The sequence below is a fragment of the Sus scrofa genome, chromosome 1 (assembly GCF_000003025.6).
Source record: "Sus scrofa isolate TJ Tabasco breed Duroc chromosome 1, Sscrofa11.1, whole genome shotgun sequence".
Lineage (NCBI taxonomy): Eukaryota > Metazoa > Chordata > Mammalia > Artiodactyla > Suidae > Sus > Sus scrofa.
This window is the reverse complement of record NC_010443.5, coordinates 163,739,666-163,754,548: the sequence shown is the minus strand read 5'-3', so window position 1 is coordinate 163,754,548 and position 14,883 is coordinate 163,739,666. Positions and strand designations below refer to the sequence as shown.

The 14,883-nt window shown below is 37.8% G+C and overlaps 1 protein-coding gene across 1 annotated transcript in view; it reads left to right on the top strand.

The window, feature by feature from the left end:
• The window catches only part of DENND4A (DENN domain containing 4A), a 128,817-nt gene that overhangs the window by 35,716 nt on the left and 78,218 nt on the right, over positions 1-14,883 (top strand). Inside the window, 2 exon segments of the mRNA XM_021100187.1 lie at positions 4,828-5,160; positions 11,145-11,394. Coding sequence (XP_020955846.1) covers positions 4,850-5,160; positions 11,145-11,394 — 561 coding nt within the window. The 5' untranslated portion in view covers positions 4,828-4,849.

Sequence of the window (14,883 nt, the reverse complement as noted above, 5' to 3'; positions counted from 1 at the left end):
GAGAATTATTGGATCAAATCTTTTTGTGTGTGCCCCCCCAATTCCAAAATGAATTTAGAGAAATTTACCTCCAAAAAAAAAAAAGAAAAGAAAGTTAGCTCCAGTTCAGAGGTTTATTTTTAAGGTTATTCATCTTAGCATTTAAAAAAACATTAGCGAAATAAGTTACTATAATAAATGATCAACAATAAGGAAATAGTTAAATCAATAATTAGCTAATAATCAATTAGCTCCTAATTGTTTAGGGGTTTTTGCTCTGATGTACTATACTAAAAGTCCAAATTTTATATGTGACTACAAATGCTTTCCTTAAATGATCTTTCCATGTAAAAACAAAAAAATTTTTTTTCAAATTTTGGCTCCCCCATGGCATATGGAGCTCACGAGTCTGGGATCAGATCTGAGCCACAGTCACAACCCAAGCCACAGCTGTGGCAATGATGGATCCTTAATCCACTCTATGGGGCTGGGGATTGAACCCCCATCCCAGCGCTCCCAAGACTCCATGGATTCCATCATGCCACAGCGGGAGCTCCCACTTAAATTTCTGTGACACTTACCAACACAAGGCATTTAGTGTTAGTATAAGTTTATATGTTTAGTATTTTCCAAGAGAATTGTAAATTTCATACTCCAGTAGAAGTCTCTAGGTTTACTGAAATTGTTAGGAAATACCATTCATTATTTGTTTCTGTATTAAAGATTCAGTATTTTCCTTGCGTTATAATTTGTATCAGTGTCTTCTTCTTAGCATCTAAACTTCAAACTTACCTTAAAAATCATTGATTTAAAATAAAAAGTAGAAGGCATCTTCAGTATTATATAGACTCTTCTTGAGTGAATTAAAGAACATTTGGATCTAAAGGTCACCTGGAATGTTGCCAGCTGTGTTCTAGGCATCATGTACTTTGTCAACAGTGCCTTAAAATAGTTTGCCTACCTTCCTTACCACTCTCCACCCCCAGATGAATAAATGGAAAACAATAATAATGATAATGAGGCAAGAGAACTGGAGTGATAAATGATTTACTTTTCTGTTAATTAATGTGAGGATTTTATCACTACTTTACAATTAATAGTTCTTTTCTTATAAGTATTGATGAAGAACAGTAACTTTTTCCCTTTTAATAGCTATATACTATATTCTGTTGTGAATCAGATCAAGTTATTAAAAATTTGTGAACCAGGAAGTACTAACAAAAACAAAATTTTCATACAATTTTCCCCCAAATATATGCTTATTGATGTAATAGCTGTTTATTTCCAGTGGGTAAGGTAGCAGCCTTCAGAAGAACCTATTAAATATTCACGTTTTCATCATAATACTATTTCCATTTTCTTACCCTTCTTTCTGCATAACAAGACATGTATTATTATATGTAATAGTGACTAACTGTGCTTTAGTTTGAATAGCATGAAGTCAGAGTGTGTGAAAGAGGAGAATATTTAAATCTTTTCATTATGATGAAAAGAAAGTACTCTACCAGAGTATTTTTTGAGATTCATGTCTGTCAAGAGCTTATAATTTAAAATTCATGCACATAGGGGAGTTCTATTGTGGCTAAGCAGAAACGAAGCTGACTAATATCCATGAGGATGCAGGTTCAAGCCCTAGCCTCACTCAGTGGGTTAAAGATCCTGCGTTGTTGTGAACTGTGGTGTAGGTCCCAGATGGGGCTTGGATCTGTTGTGGCTGTGGCTATGGCAGCTACAGCTCCGATTTGACTCCTAGCCTGGGAACTTTGATATGCCATGGGGTTGGCCCTAAAAAGACAAAATAAATAAATAAATACAATTCTGCACACATGAAAGCATATAAACACTTATAGAAGCTGTGAGTGTATGTAACTTTGACCCAGTAATTTACTTCAGTAAATTTATCCTGAAGAGTTGTTAGCCAGAGGTTTATTTTTAAGGTTATTCATCTTAGCATTTAAAAAAACATTAGCGAAATAAGTTACTATAATAAATGATCAACAATAAGGAAATAGTTAAATCAATAATGTTAGTCCATTAAAATAAAATAATACTATATAGCCATTAAAAATTGTTTTCAAACACTTAGGAAAAAATTAATTACAAAAGTGCTTTTAAAAAGTACTTTTTTCGGGAGTTTCCATCATGGTGCAGTGGTTAACGAATCCGACTAGGAACCATGAGGTTGTGGGTTCCATCCCTGCCCTTGCTCAGTGGGTTAACGATCCCGCGTTGCCGTGAGCTGTGGTGTAGGTTGCAGACGCGGCTTGGATCCAGAGTTGCTGTGGCTCTGGCGTAGGCCGGTGGCTACAGCTCCGATTCAACCCCTAGCCTGGGAACTCCATATGCCGCGGGAGCGGCCCAAGAAATAGCAACAACAACAACAAAAGACAAAAAAAAAAGTACTTTTTTCTTCTACTTTAAAAAAAATGGATAGGCACCTGTCATGGCTCAGTGGAAATTAATCTGGCTAGCATCCATGAGAATGCAGGTTCGATCCTTGGCCTTGCTCAGTGGGTTAAGGATCCGGCGTTGTCTTGAGCTATGGTATAGGTCGCAAACGTGGCTTGGTTCCCACTTTGTTGTGGCTGTGGCGTAGGCTGGCACCTGCAGCTCTGATTCGACCCTTAGCCAGAGAACCTCTACATGCTGCAGGTATGGCCCTAAAAAGACAAAGGACAAAAATAGGTAGATAGATAGATAGACAGACAGACAGTCAACTGTTTTTTTGTAGAGCACCTGTAATATGAAGTCAGCTGAGAGTGAATATTCAATCTTTACAAAGTCTTCTTGGGATAACAGGTTAGGAGACATTTCTGAAAAGTTTGAGCCCTTTATTTTATGCAGAAATCTTATATGTAAGGGAATTACTACATAGGAGCCGTATATATCTAAATAAAACAAATAAGAGCTTCTGATCCTTCTACAAACTTGTTTTTTAAGCAAATAGGATGTTTACAGAGTATATTTGCCAAATGGTTACAGATTCCAAGAAATGTGGCATGAATTCTGAAAACTTGTGATATTAGCCATTTATAAAATTAAATGAGTTTTGGGATTATGATGAAAATGGTGATACTTACATTATAAATAAGTGTACTAATAAGAATTTCTTTGGCCTCGGGTGTTTTATAGTCTGCCAAATAGTATTTTTTATTTTTAGGGCCACACCTGTGGCATGTGTTAAGTTCCCAGGATAAGGGTCCAATGGGAGCTATATCTCCTGGCCTATGTCACAGCCACAGCAACGTCAGACCCAAGTTGCATCTGTGATGTATGCCGCAGCTTGCGGCAGTGCCAGATCCTTAGCCCACTGAGCAAGGCCAGGGATCCAACCCACATGCTCATGGATACTAGTTGGGTTCATTACCGCTTAGCCACAACAGAAACGCCAGGTTGTTTACTTTAAATAGCATTTTCTCAAGCATGTTCTGAGGGGTTTTTTCCTAGTTCTTAAGTGGGAAAATAGGGTTCTTGTTCAAGTAGATTTGGGAAATCCTGGGTTAAGCAGAGTTAATCAGGTATCTTTATCAAAGGACTTCTGAGGCTTTAATATTTTTATATAAATTATAAATGTACAAAAGAGGCATGTGGTATGTATACCTAATTTATTAGTTCATAGAATCCTTCCTTTATATTTACAGGAACTAAATCTAATGTGAGACACTTATTGGGAAATTTCTCTTTTAGGGTAAACTTTTTTCAGTAGCTATTATATAAATAATGACAGTACTGCAAGAGTTTGTGTTTTCCTAGTTCAAGGACAAATAAGGTTTGTTAAGTGATACTAGACAACTGAAGGAGATTTTTCTCTTATTTACAAATATACAATGAATTCTACTTTGTGTATTTTTTCTTTGAATTTGTGATAAACATGTACTTCTGTTAAAATCTCCATCCTACTTTTATTATTTGAAGTTCTTCTGTTGTATCTGCTGAAACTCATTCATGGTGAATTTTTCTTTGAATGTCTTTTGTAGTTTTGGAATAGGAAGTCATCTTCAGGGGGCTTTTTCTGTGGAAAACCTGTGTTAAGGGTATACCCTCTAGAACTTTTTTGCATTTGCTTCCCTGGGCGTGTCACTAGCCTGGGAACACAGATATTGTTAATATCTCAGTTTTGAGCTTCTTGGGACCACGCAAATGGCTTTAAGGTCATACTTCACATACACGTGTAAGTAGGCCTATTGTTTATATATTCTCAGAAGAGACTTTTTACCATCCCCACCCCCCTAAAGTTGAGGCCAAATTGAGGCAAACTTTATTATCTCCCTGTACCAGTGGATGGATTTTTATAATTCATTCTTTAACTGGGGTTATAGTCCTTTGAGGCTCCTGGCTTAATACTGATGTCTCAGTTCCAATTCCCTATCTTAGTTGTTCAAGGCCTTGTCTCCTGTCCCTGTAGTACCTTGTTAAAACACAAGCCTCTTGATTATTGAGGAAATCAGCAAATTTCCCCCACCAGTATCAGCTTATGCACTGCATTCTGGCCTTTGGTTTCTTCACTATTGTGGGGTCCTGGGAATTTCCCTTACAATTTTACAAGTCACTCTATGCGTTTAAAAGGATGTGAGTTTTTTTGTTGTCTACTTAGGTAATTTAGGCTTCCGTGTCGCCAAAAATGGAAACTCATGCATGCATTACTTTTATAATAAAAAAATAATGCTAAGTATATACCCTTTTCTTAAAAGGCATACTTTTTATGTATGAAAGTGAAATGTGTAATACTAATGTATTTATCAGGGAAGTAGTGCACTTTTTGTAGTTTTTCATTTTTATTTGTACACAGACCACTTACATTTATTTGGCTTATTATAGGAGAATACTAATCTTTTACTTTCCTTTTAGATGTAGCCTCCTGTAATGGAAGATGATTGAAGATAAGGGGCCTCGTGTTGCTGACTACTTTGTTGTAGCAGGATTAACTGATACTTCAAAGCCCCTTGAAGAAGAAATTCACTTCAATGATGCCTGTCATAAAGTAGCTAAACCAAAAGAACCTATCACAGATGTTTCAGTTATTATTAAATCTCTTGGGGAGGAAGTACCACGAGATTATACGTGTATTGATGTTACCCCATCTGGACTATCAGCTGATCTCAATAATGGAAGTCTTGTGGGGCCACAGATTTTCCTTTGCTATAGAAGAGGAAGAGATAAGCCTCCACTTACAGATCTGGGGTAAGTATTTTTTAAAAAGAATTATTGTTTTGTTTTTCTGCCTTTTGTTTTTAGGGCCACACCTGTGGCATGTGAAGGTTTCTGGCTAGGGTCGAATCTGAGCTGTAGCTGCTGGCTTACACCAGAGCCACAGCAATTCAGATCTGAGCCACATGTGTGACCTACACCGCAGCTCCCGGCAACACCAGATCCTTAACCCACTGGTCGAGGCCAGGGATCAAACCCATGTCCTCACGGATACTAATTGGGTTCGTGAGCCCTGACAGGAACTCCAAGAATTATTGTTTTTGATCCAAGTAATAAACCTTGTAGATTTTGAAGATAACTCTTCAATTTACTTATTTATTTATTTTTGTCTTTTTGCCATTTCATGGGCGGCTCCCATGGCATATGGAGGTTCCCAGATTAGGGGTCGAATCGGAGCTGTAGCCACTGGCCTCCGCCAGAGCCACAGCAACTCGGGATCCGAGCCACATCTGTGACCTACACCACAGCTCACGGCAATGCTGGATCCTTAACCACTGAGCAAGGGCAGGGATCAAACCCACAACCTCATGGTTCCTAGTCAGATTCGTTAACCACTGAGCCACAATGGGAACAGCTTTAGAAAAACAGATATGTTTATATCCAAAATTCTGTATTCTTTTCCTGTGTTCCTTATTGTCTTTTCAGTGTCTCTTTGCCCTATAGGTTCTGAGCATTTTCATTTTGTCTGAGTTTTTTTGTATTAAAGATGGAGGAGAAAGTTTAAAAAATATTTCCAGAAAAGTGTCAGAAATTAATGTATTATGCTGGTCATAAAATTTTAAATTATTTTTAAGAAAAAGATGGCTTTTAAGGATCAGTTATAATGATCATTATAGTTGGGTGCTTAAGTCTGCATGCATCAAACAAGGATCTTGGGTAAATTAATGCTTTACTTAGGATACTGTATTGAACTTGGGACTCCTATTTTATATAACAGCTTTAGTGAGTTATAATTCATACCATCCAATCAACTTATTTACATTGTACAATTTAGTAGTTTTTAGTATATTTATAGAGTTGTGAAACTGTCACCATGATAACTTTTTAATATTTGTATTGTGCCCCCCAAATAAGCAACCCTATATTCATTTTAGTTACTGTCTAATTCTACTGTCTGATTGTCTCTAACCCCTTCAGCTTTAGGCAGTTACCAGTCTACTTTCTGTCTCTGTGGATTTACCTATTCTGGACATTTTCTGTCAATATAATCATACTATATAGGGTTATCTTGTGGCTGACTTCTTTCACTTAGCAAAATGATTTCAAGGTTTATCCATATTGTAGTATGTGTCCATATGTCTGTACTTTATTCTTTTTTGTTTCTCTCTTTAAAAAAAATTTTTTTTAGGACCACACCCTCCATGACATATGGAGCTTCCCAGGATAAGAGTCAAATCAGAGCTATAGCTTCCAGTCCACACCACAGCCACAGCAACACCAGGTCTGAGCCATATCTGTGACCTACCCCATAGCTTGCGGCAGTGCCAGATCCTCAACCCACTGAGTGAGGCCAGGCAGGGATTGAACCCTCATCCTCATGGATACCAGTCAGATTTTTAACCTCTGAGCTACAACTGGAACTCCTGTACTTTATTCTTTTGTAGAGCTGAATGATAGTCCATCTTACGGGTCTGTCACAATTTATCCATTCATCAGATGATGGACATGTGAGTTGTTTCCCCTTTTTGGCTATTAAGAATAATGTTACTGGAAATATTTGTGTACAAGTTTTGTACAGACATATGTTTTCATTTCTCTTGTATATATATACTTAGGAGTGGAATTGTTAGGTCATATGGTAATTCTGTGTTTAATCTTTTGAGGTACTGCCAATTTGCTTTCCAAAGTAACCATACCACTTTGCATTCTCATCAACAGTGTATGAAGGTTCCAATTTCCCCCCATCCTAGCCAACATTTTGTATTATCATTTTGATTACAGCTGCCCTAGTAGGAGTGGAGTGGTATCTTACTGTGGTCTTGATTTGCATTCACCTCTTGGTTGAGCATCTTTTCATGTGCTTATTAGCAATCTGTATATCTTTGGGAAAATGTCTTTTCAGAATCCTTTACTCATTTTTTAATTGGGCTGTCTTTTTATTATTTATTATTGAGCCTTGAGGGTTCTTTACAAATTCTCCCTACAAGTTCCTTATCAGATATATGATTTACAGATATTTTCTCCCATTCTGTAAGTTTTCTTTTCACTTTATGGTATCCTTTGGAGCTAAGATTTTTTTTTTTTATGAAATCTTATTTATGTGTTTTTTTTCTTTTGTTGTTTGTGTTTTGGTATTATATCTAAGAGGGCATTTACTAATCCAGAGTCATGAAGATATTCACTAAGTTTTTGTCTAAGAGTTTTATAGTTTCAACCTTTACATTTAGGTTTTTGATCCACTTTAAGTTAATTTTTTTAGATGGTTGAGGAGAGTGTCCAGCCTAACTCTTTTACATCTGGCTATCCAGTTGTTCCAGAACCATCTGTTGATTAGAATATTCTTTCCCCATTCTCAAAAATTAATTAGCTATAGATACTCAGGTTTATTTCTGTAATTCTATTTCAGTTCTCTCTGTGTGTCTTCTAGTTGTACTACAGTTTTGGTTACTGTAGCTTTGTAGTAAGTTTTTACAGTGGGAAAAACACTGGGAAAGTAGGAAGTGTGAGTCTTCCAACTTTGTTAATCATTTTCAAAATTATTTTTGTTATTTTGGGTCCTTTGGATTTCCATTTAATTTTAGGATCACCTTGTCAATTTCTGCAAAGATCTAAAAAAAAAATCTATAAAACAGGAATGCATAAATGTAAAAAAAATATATATACACACATGTATATTTATTTATACAGGAGATTCTCCCTAAAAAGCCAAGGAGTAGCTTTTATAATGTCTTCATTATAGATGAAGGGTTTATAGAGAATGCAGATTAGCCTTCTTGTTTCCGTGGCTCTGTTGCAAAAGGGGATGGGCTTAACTTAAAATATTTTGTAAATAAGTTATCAGTGTTGCTGCTAATATCAGAAGAAAGGCTGTAAAAGTTCCATCTTCTAATATATTAAATCTGAAAATGGATAGTCATGTTTATTCATGCCTAAGAGGAGATATTGGAAGAGCTCTTGAACTTTCTTCTACTTTTAAAATTCTGTTATCTAATTTTGATGTCAAAAAGTTATATTAAGCTCAGTCTTTATTGTGTGATAATTCATGAACTAATTGCAGCAATTTTAAATGGGTTTCAGAACAGCTACTGTATTGTTTTATATGAAGTTTGCATATTTAGTAAATGGCTTGGGAAAATAAGCCAGCTGTTGGATCTTATTTTTAAAAGGTTAGGTTAAGTTGCTCCTTATGATCACTGATGACTGTCAGAATTCTAACTTGCAGATAAAATGAAGGGAATGTTGCAGATTCTTGTTAGCTTGTTACAGTTGCCTAGATTAGAGGTGAGGAATTTTCCAAGCACAGGAAGGATTCTCCAGTAGGAAAGGACTTGAACTGGAATGACTAAATTAACCACTCTTATGGCTATCCTCATTGTGGAGAATATGACATCATTCTTGCTTTTAAAAAGCGTATAGTTTAAATAGATAAGAAAAGTTACTCAGTAATATAAAAATCAAAAATAGTAATGCAAGTAATGTATACACCAGCATAATAATCCCTTATTAAAGAAAATAGGTAGCTTATTATATCAAATATACTTATAATCTATATCTTTTAATAATTTGGGGTGTAAATGGTTGTTTGTTGTTCTGTGTACTGTATTTTTGTTTTCTTGTTTTCAATGGATCATTTGTGTGCCAGGCATTATTTTGGAGACCCTACTTGTAATCTCATCTAGTTCTGCCAAGATCATGTGAGTTAGATTTTTTTTTTTTTTTTTTTTGGCCATGCCTATAGCATGTGAAAGTTCTGGGTCATGGATCAAACCCATGCCACAGCAGTGACTGCACTAGGTCGTTAACCCGCTGTACCACAAGAGAGCTCCTGGATTTTTAAATTCAACAGCTAAGTAGTGTAAGAGAGAAGTAAGTAACTGACTACAATAGTAACAGATGGTAACAGTGGTAGGGATTTGAATTCAGATATGCCTAACTTCTCTGTTACAATGCCTTTTTTTTAAGATTAAGAAAGAAAAAAAAAACATGACAGAAATTTCCATTGTGGCTCAGCAGGTTAAGAACCTGAGTAGTATCCATGAGTATGTGGGTTTGATCCCTGGCCTAACTCAGTGGGTTAAGTATCCAGGTTGCCTCAAGCTGCAGCTTGGATCCTGCATTGCTCTGGCAGTTGTGTAAGCCAGCAGCTGGAGCTCCAATTCAACTCCTGGCCTGAGACTTCCATATGCCACAGGTTTGGCCTTAAAAAAAAATAAAAGAAAAGCAAGATCAAAAGAAAGAGCAGTAATTAGGCTAACACTGGAATATACTAGATGCTATGATTAAGCATCAAACTTTGCTCTAATTTTTCAAAATAGAATGTTGCAAGAAAAAAAATGTTTAAGTTTGCTAACAGCCAAGACAAAAGGGAAATTAAAAATCATGTTAGGAAGAAATAATTTGACCGATTTCTGGCACTAAATTTTATTTGTGTAATGGGACTGTATAAAAAGGAATACAGATTGATCTCAGGAACATTGCCTTTTGCCTGTTAATAATAATTTTTCTAGCAACCACAGAAACAGATTTAATATAGTATTGGGACAGGCTGGAACCTGGGACCCTTTGCTGCAGTGCTTGCACCTGGACAGACATCTCCTTGTCTCCTTGAGCAACAAAATACAAAGAAACTATAAGGGACTAAAAATAAATGCGTACGTTTGTACAGTTGGGGCAAATTATGAACAGCAAGATACAAAAAGACCGAAAAACCAACTGCCACTTCTGAGGTGTCTGGGGGAGAAAAAGCAGGGCACTGTGTATGATTCTGATACAGCACCACCGAGAGGGTGAGCTGACCACCTCCAGCCCAACGCATCACATCAGCCCAGCCCTCACCCCATTTAAGGGAACAGCTTACCCTCTGGCTGGAAACAAGAATGAGAACCTGTTACTTGTTTTTGCTCTCTCATGTTGCAGCATGAGTGCCAGTAAAGCCTTGCCTGAATTTCTTTTCTGGCCTCTTATCAATTTCTGTTGATTAAGGAATCCAAGAACCCTGGTGCATAACAGTAGGGCTTAAAAGAAGTTTTTTGTCTAATGCCATGGACTTAGCATTAAAGTAAAAATTAGTGAATTCTGTGAGGGAATAAACTAATATTACTTAAGCGTGATGTTCTTTGTGTTCCCAAGTACTTTCAGTAATAGTATCTACAAAACTTAAGGAATGAATGCCTGGCCTGCCCTTTATTAAAAACCTATAATTTTACCATAAAGGATGAAGGGGAAATGTTCACTTATTCTTTTGATTAAAGATAGATTGAGGTCATTTTCTCTTTTGAAGGCCCAAAACTCTCTCTTAAACCTAAAGGAAGTATTGGAGATAAAAGTATGCAAGCAGGTTTTATACTGTATGCCAAAGAGCTTTTTGTAAAAATTTTAACTCCGGTCAATATACAATGTTGCTTTTTCTAAAGATAATGCTTGGTTTTAGACATATGTACATACATACACTTACCTGTCAGTCTGACCATCTAAATGGAATGCTAAAACAAGTGCCTTTACACAGAATTGCCATGCTGTGGTTTATGTCAGTAAAGACAGAGGTTAATCTGAATTTTCCCTACTTTATTAATTTTTTTAGGGAAAACAGTTATTCTTTAATCTTATATGGGATTGCAATTCAAACTCCCTTTCATATACCATGGGTGCAGCCCTAAAAAGCAAATAATAATAATAATAATTTCCCTGTACCATTGGAATGTCTGCTACATTTAAGGATCAGCTTATGATTCCTAACAATATTACCCTTCATATTTGAGGAAGCTTTGTAATTGTGTACTAATTTATTTATTTTTTAGGGTTTTATATGACTGGAAAGAAAGATTGAAACAGGGGTGTGAAATTATTCAGAGTACTCCCTATGGACGCCCTGCAAATATTAGCGGCAGTACGTCATCACAAAGAATTTATATCACTTACCGAAGAGCCTCTGAAAACATGACTCAGAATACGTTGGCTGTTACAGACATATGTATTATTATACCCAGTAAAGGAGAAAGTCCACCACACACATTCTGCAAAGTTGACAAGAATCTCAATAACAGTATGGTAAGTGATTCTTTTGCACTGATAAAATTAGCCACCGATGAAAAGAGCATAATTTAAAATAAATCTAAAGTAATTTCGTTGTACTTTCAAAAAAGAGCTGTGCAAAAAACTTTATTCTTCTTCTTCTTCTTTTTTTTTTTTACTTTAAAAAGTAATTTTCTGAAGTTCTCATCATGGCACAGTGGAAAAGAATCTGACTAGGAACCATGAGGTTGCATGTTCAACCCCTGGCCTGGCTCAGTGGGTTAAGAATCCGGCATTGCCAGAGTTCCCATCGTGGCGCAATGGTTAACGAATCCAACTAGGAACCACGAGGTTGTGGGTTTGGTCCCTGGCCTTGCTCAGTGGGTTAAGGATCCAGCGTTGCTGTGAGCTGTGGTGTAGGTTGCAGACTCAGCTCGGATTGAACCCCTAGCCTGGGAACCTCCATATGCCGAGGGAGCGGCCCTAGAAAAGGTAAAAGGACAAAAAAAAAAAAAAAAGAATCTGGCATTGCCATGAGCTGTGGTGTAGGTTGCAGACCAGGCTCAGATCCCACATTCCTGTGGCTGTGGTGTAGGCCAGCAGCTATAACTCCAATTGTACCTCTAGCCTGGGAACTTTCTTATACCATGGGTGTGGCCCTAAAAAGCAAATAATGATAATAATAATAATAATTTTCCCACTTCAAAAGTAATGTACTAGTCAAGGGGAACCCTTCCACTGTGTGCTACATCCCATTTGCTCACCAATTTGAGGACATGGCATCAGAAATTCTCCCTACTTTTTTTGTGAATCATTAGATTTTCACTCTCCAGTAAATTATTTCCTCCCCCATTCAAAAGATGTTATAATACTTATCTTTACAAAGCTTCTTAACTTTTATAGCCCACCTCACTATTCCCCCTTTGATTGTTCTTTCCAATACAACATCTCAAAGAAGTTGACTGTATTCTGTCTCCTTCCTCACTTTGACTTTCTCCAGTTAGGCTTATATCTCCATCATTACACTAAGACTGCTCTTATTGAATCCCATGATCAACTCTTCGTCTTATTTTTCAGTACATTTCGACATAGATGATCACTTCTTCCTTCTTGAGCAGTGGCAGGAAGAGAAGATGTAGTCTCTATCTTCTGTACTCTCTTGCTTTGTCCTCCTAACTCACTAGTCATTCCCTTTTGCCTTTGCTAATTCTTTCCCAATTCCCTAACCTCTATACCGCAGAGTGCCCCGGGGTTCAGTCCTTAGACCACTTATCTTTATAATCAGAACTCACTTCCTTGATGATTTAATCATTTAAATAGAGGCTATTTTTGGATGACTTGTAGATTTCTGTGTCCAGCCTGGACCTTTTTGATTTGTTACCTCTTCTTGGATATCTTATCAAATAGGTCATCTCAAATTTAACATGTCCAAGACTGAACTGGTGTCCCTCTCCAAATCTACTTATCCCCCTAGTCTTCCTCTTCTAGTAAAAGGAAATTCCACTCTTCTAGTTACTCAGACCAAAAATCCTCGGACTAACCCTTAACATTTATCTTCTACCTCTCATTCAATTCTTTTGTAAATTCTATTGACTTTAATTTCATACTGTATTGTGAACTTGAGCACATCTCTCTCCATTTGCTGCAACCTTGATCCAAGCCATAATCATCTCTTAACAGAATTATTGCAGTGGTCTCCTAATTCAGGCGTTAGGCAAACTTTTGTATAAAGGGCTAAATAATCACTTAGCTTTTGCAAGTCATATACAGTCTTTGTCGCAAATTCATCTTCTGTTTTAAAAAAAACATTTTAGGAGTTCCTGTCGTGGTGCAGTGGTTAATGAATCCAACTAGGAACCATGAGGTTTCGGTTTCAGTCCCTGCCCTTGCTCAGTGGGTTAACGATCTGGTGTTGTCTGGTGTTGCTGTGAGCTGTGGTGTAGGTTGCAGACGCGGCTTGGATCCCGCATTGCTGTGGCTCTGGCGTAGGCCAGCGGCTACAGCTCCTATTAGACCCCTAGCCTGGGAACCTCCATATGCTGAGGGAGCGGCCCAAGAAATAGCTAAAAAGACAAAAAAAAAAAATTTAAAGTGTAAGAACCAATCAAAACTCAGTTGTATGAAACAGGGCTTGGCTCAAATGCTGGCCATAGTTTGCCAGATCCCTGGTCTAATTGATCTCTGCTTCCTGAAATCTATTCTTCACATAGCAGCAAGGGGGATACTTTTTTTTTTGTTTGTTTTTTTGGCTGTACCCACAGCATGCAGAAGTTCCCAGGCCAGGGATCAAACCCATGTCCCACAGCAGCCACCTAAGCCACTGCCATGACAACACCAGATCTGTAATGTGTTGCACCACAAGGGAACTCCAAGAAGGATACCTTTCTTTTTTTTTTTTTTTTTTTTTTTTTTTTTTGCTGTCTTGTGGCATATGGAGTTCTTGGTCCAGGGATCAGATCTGAGCCACAATTTACAGCCCAGCTGTGGCAGTGTTGGGTCCTTAATCCTTAACCCTCTTTGCCAGCCAGGGGATCGAACATGCGTCCCAGCACTCCAGAGATGCTGCTGATCCCATTATGCCACAGCAGGAACTCCCCAAGAAAGATAACTTTTAAAACATAATTTAGATCATATCACTCCTCTGCTTAAAAGCCTTAATGGCTTCCCGTCTCACTCTTAGCAAAGTCCTTCCAGAAGCCTTAAGGCTGTGCATGATGTGTAATTATAATTACCTTTTTTCTTTTATTGCTGTTTCAAATTTTAAAAAGAAATGTGTAACCCCCCTAAAAAAAATTGAGAGGGGAGCAAATTGTAGATCTGTGAAGTAAAGAGTGAAAGTTCTGGGGAGTTCCCGTCATGGTGCAGTGGTTAACGAATCCGACTAGGAACCATGAGGTTGCGGGTTCGGTCCCTGCCCTTGCTCAGTGGGTTAACGATCCGGCGTTGCCGTGAGCTGTGGTGTAGGTTGCAGACGTGGCTCAGATCCCGAGTTGCTGTGGCTCTGGCGTAGGCCGGTGGCTACAGCTCCGATTCAACCCCTAGCCTGGGAACCTCCATGTGCCGCAGGAGCGGCCCAAGAAATAGCAACAACAACAACAACAACAGGCAAAAGACAAAAGACAAAAAACAAAACAAAAAAAAAGAGTGAAAGTTCTTATTCCTACTTCCATCTTTTGTGATTCTGTGTCAGAATTAACAATTAACAATTTGGCTTGTGTCCTTCCAGGCCCTTTTATGTGCCTATATGTGGAGTATATATATATATGTATATATATATATATATTTTTTTTTTTTTGGTCTTTTTGCCATTTTCTTGGGCCGCTCCCGCGGCATATGGAAGTTCCCAGGCTACGGATCAAATCAGAGCTGTAGCCACCAGCCTACACCACAGCCACAGCAACTCAGGATCCGAGCTGCGTCTGTGACCTACACCACAGCTCACGGCAACGTCAGATCCTTAACCCACTGAGCAAGGCCCGGGATCAAACCTGCCACCTCATGGTTCCCAGTCAGATTTGTTAACCA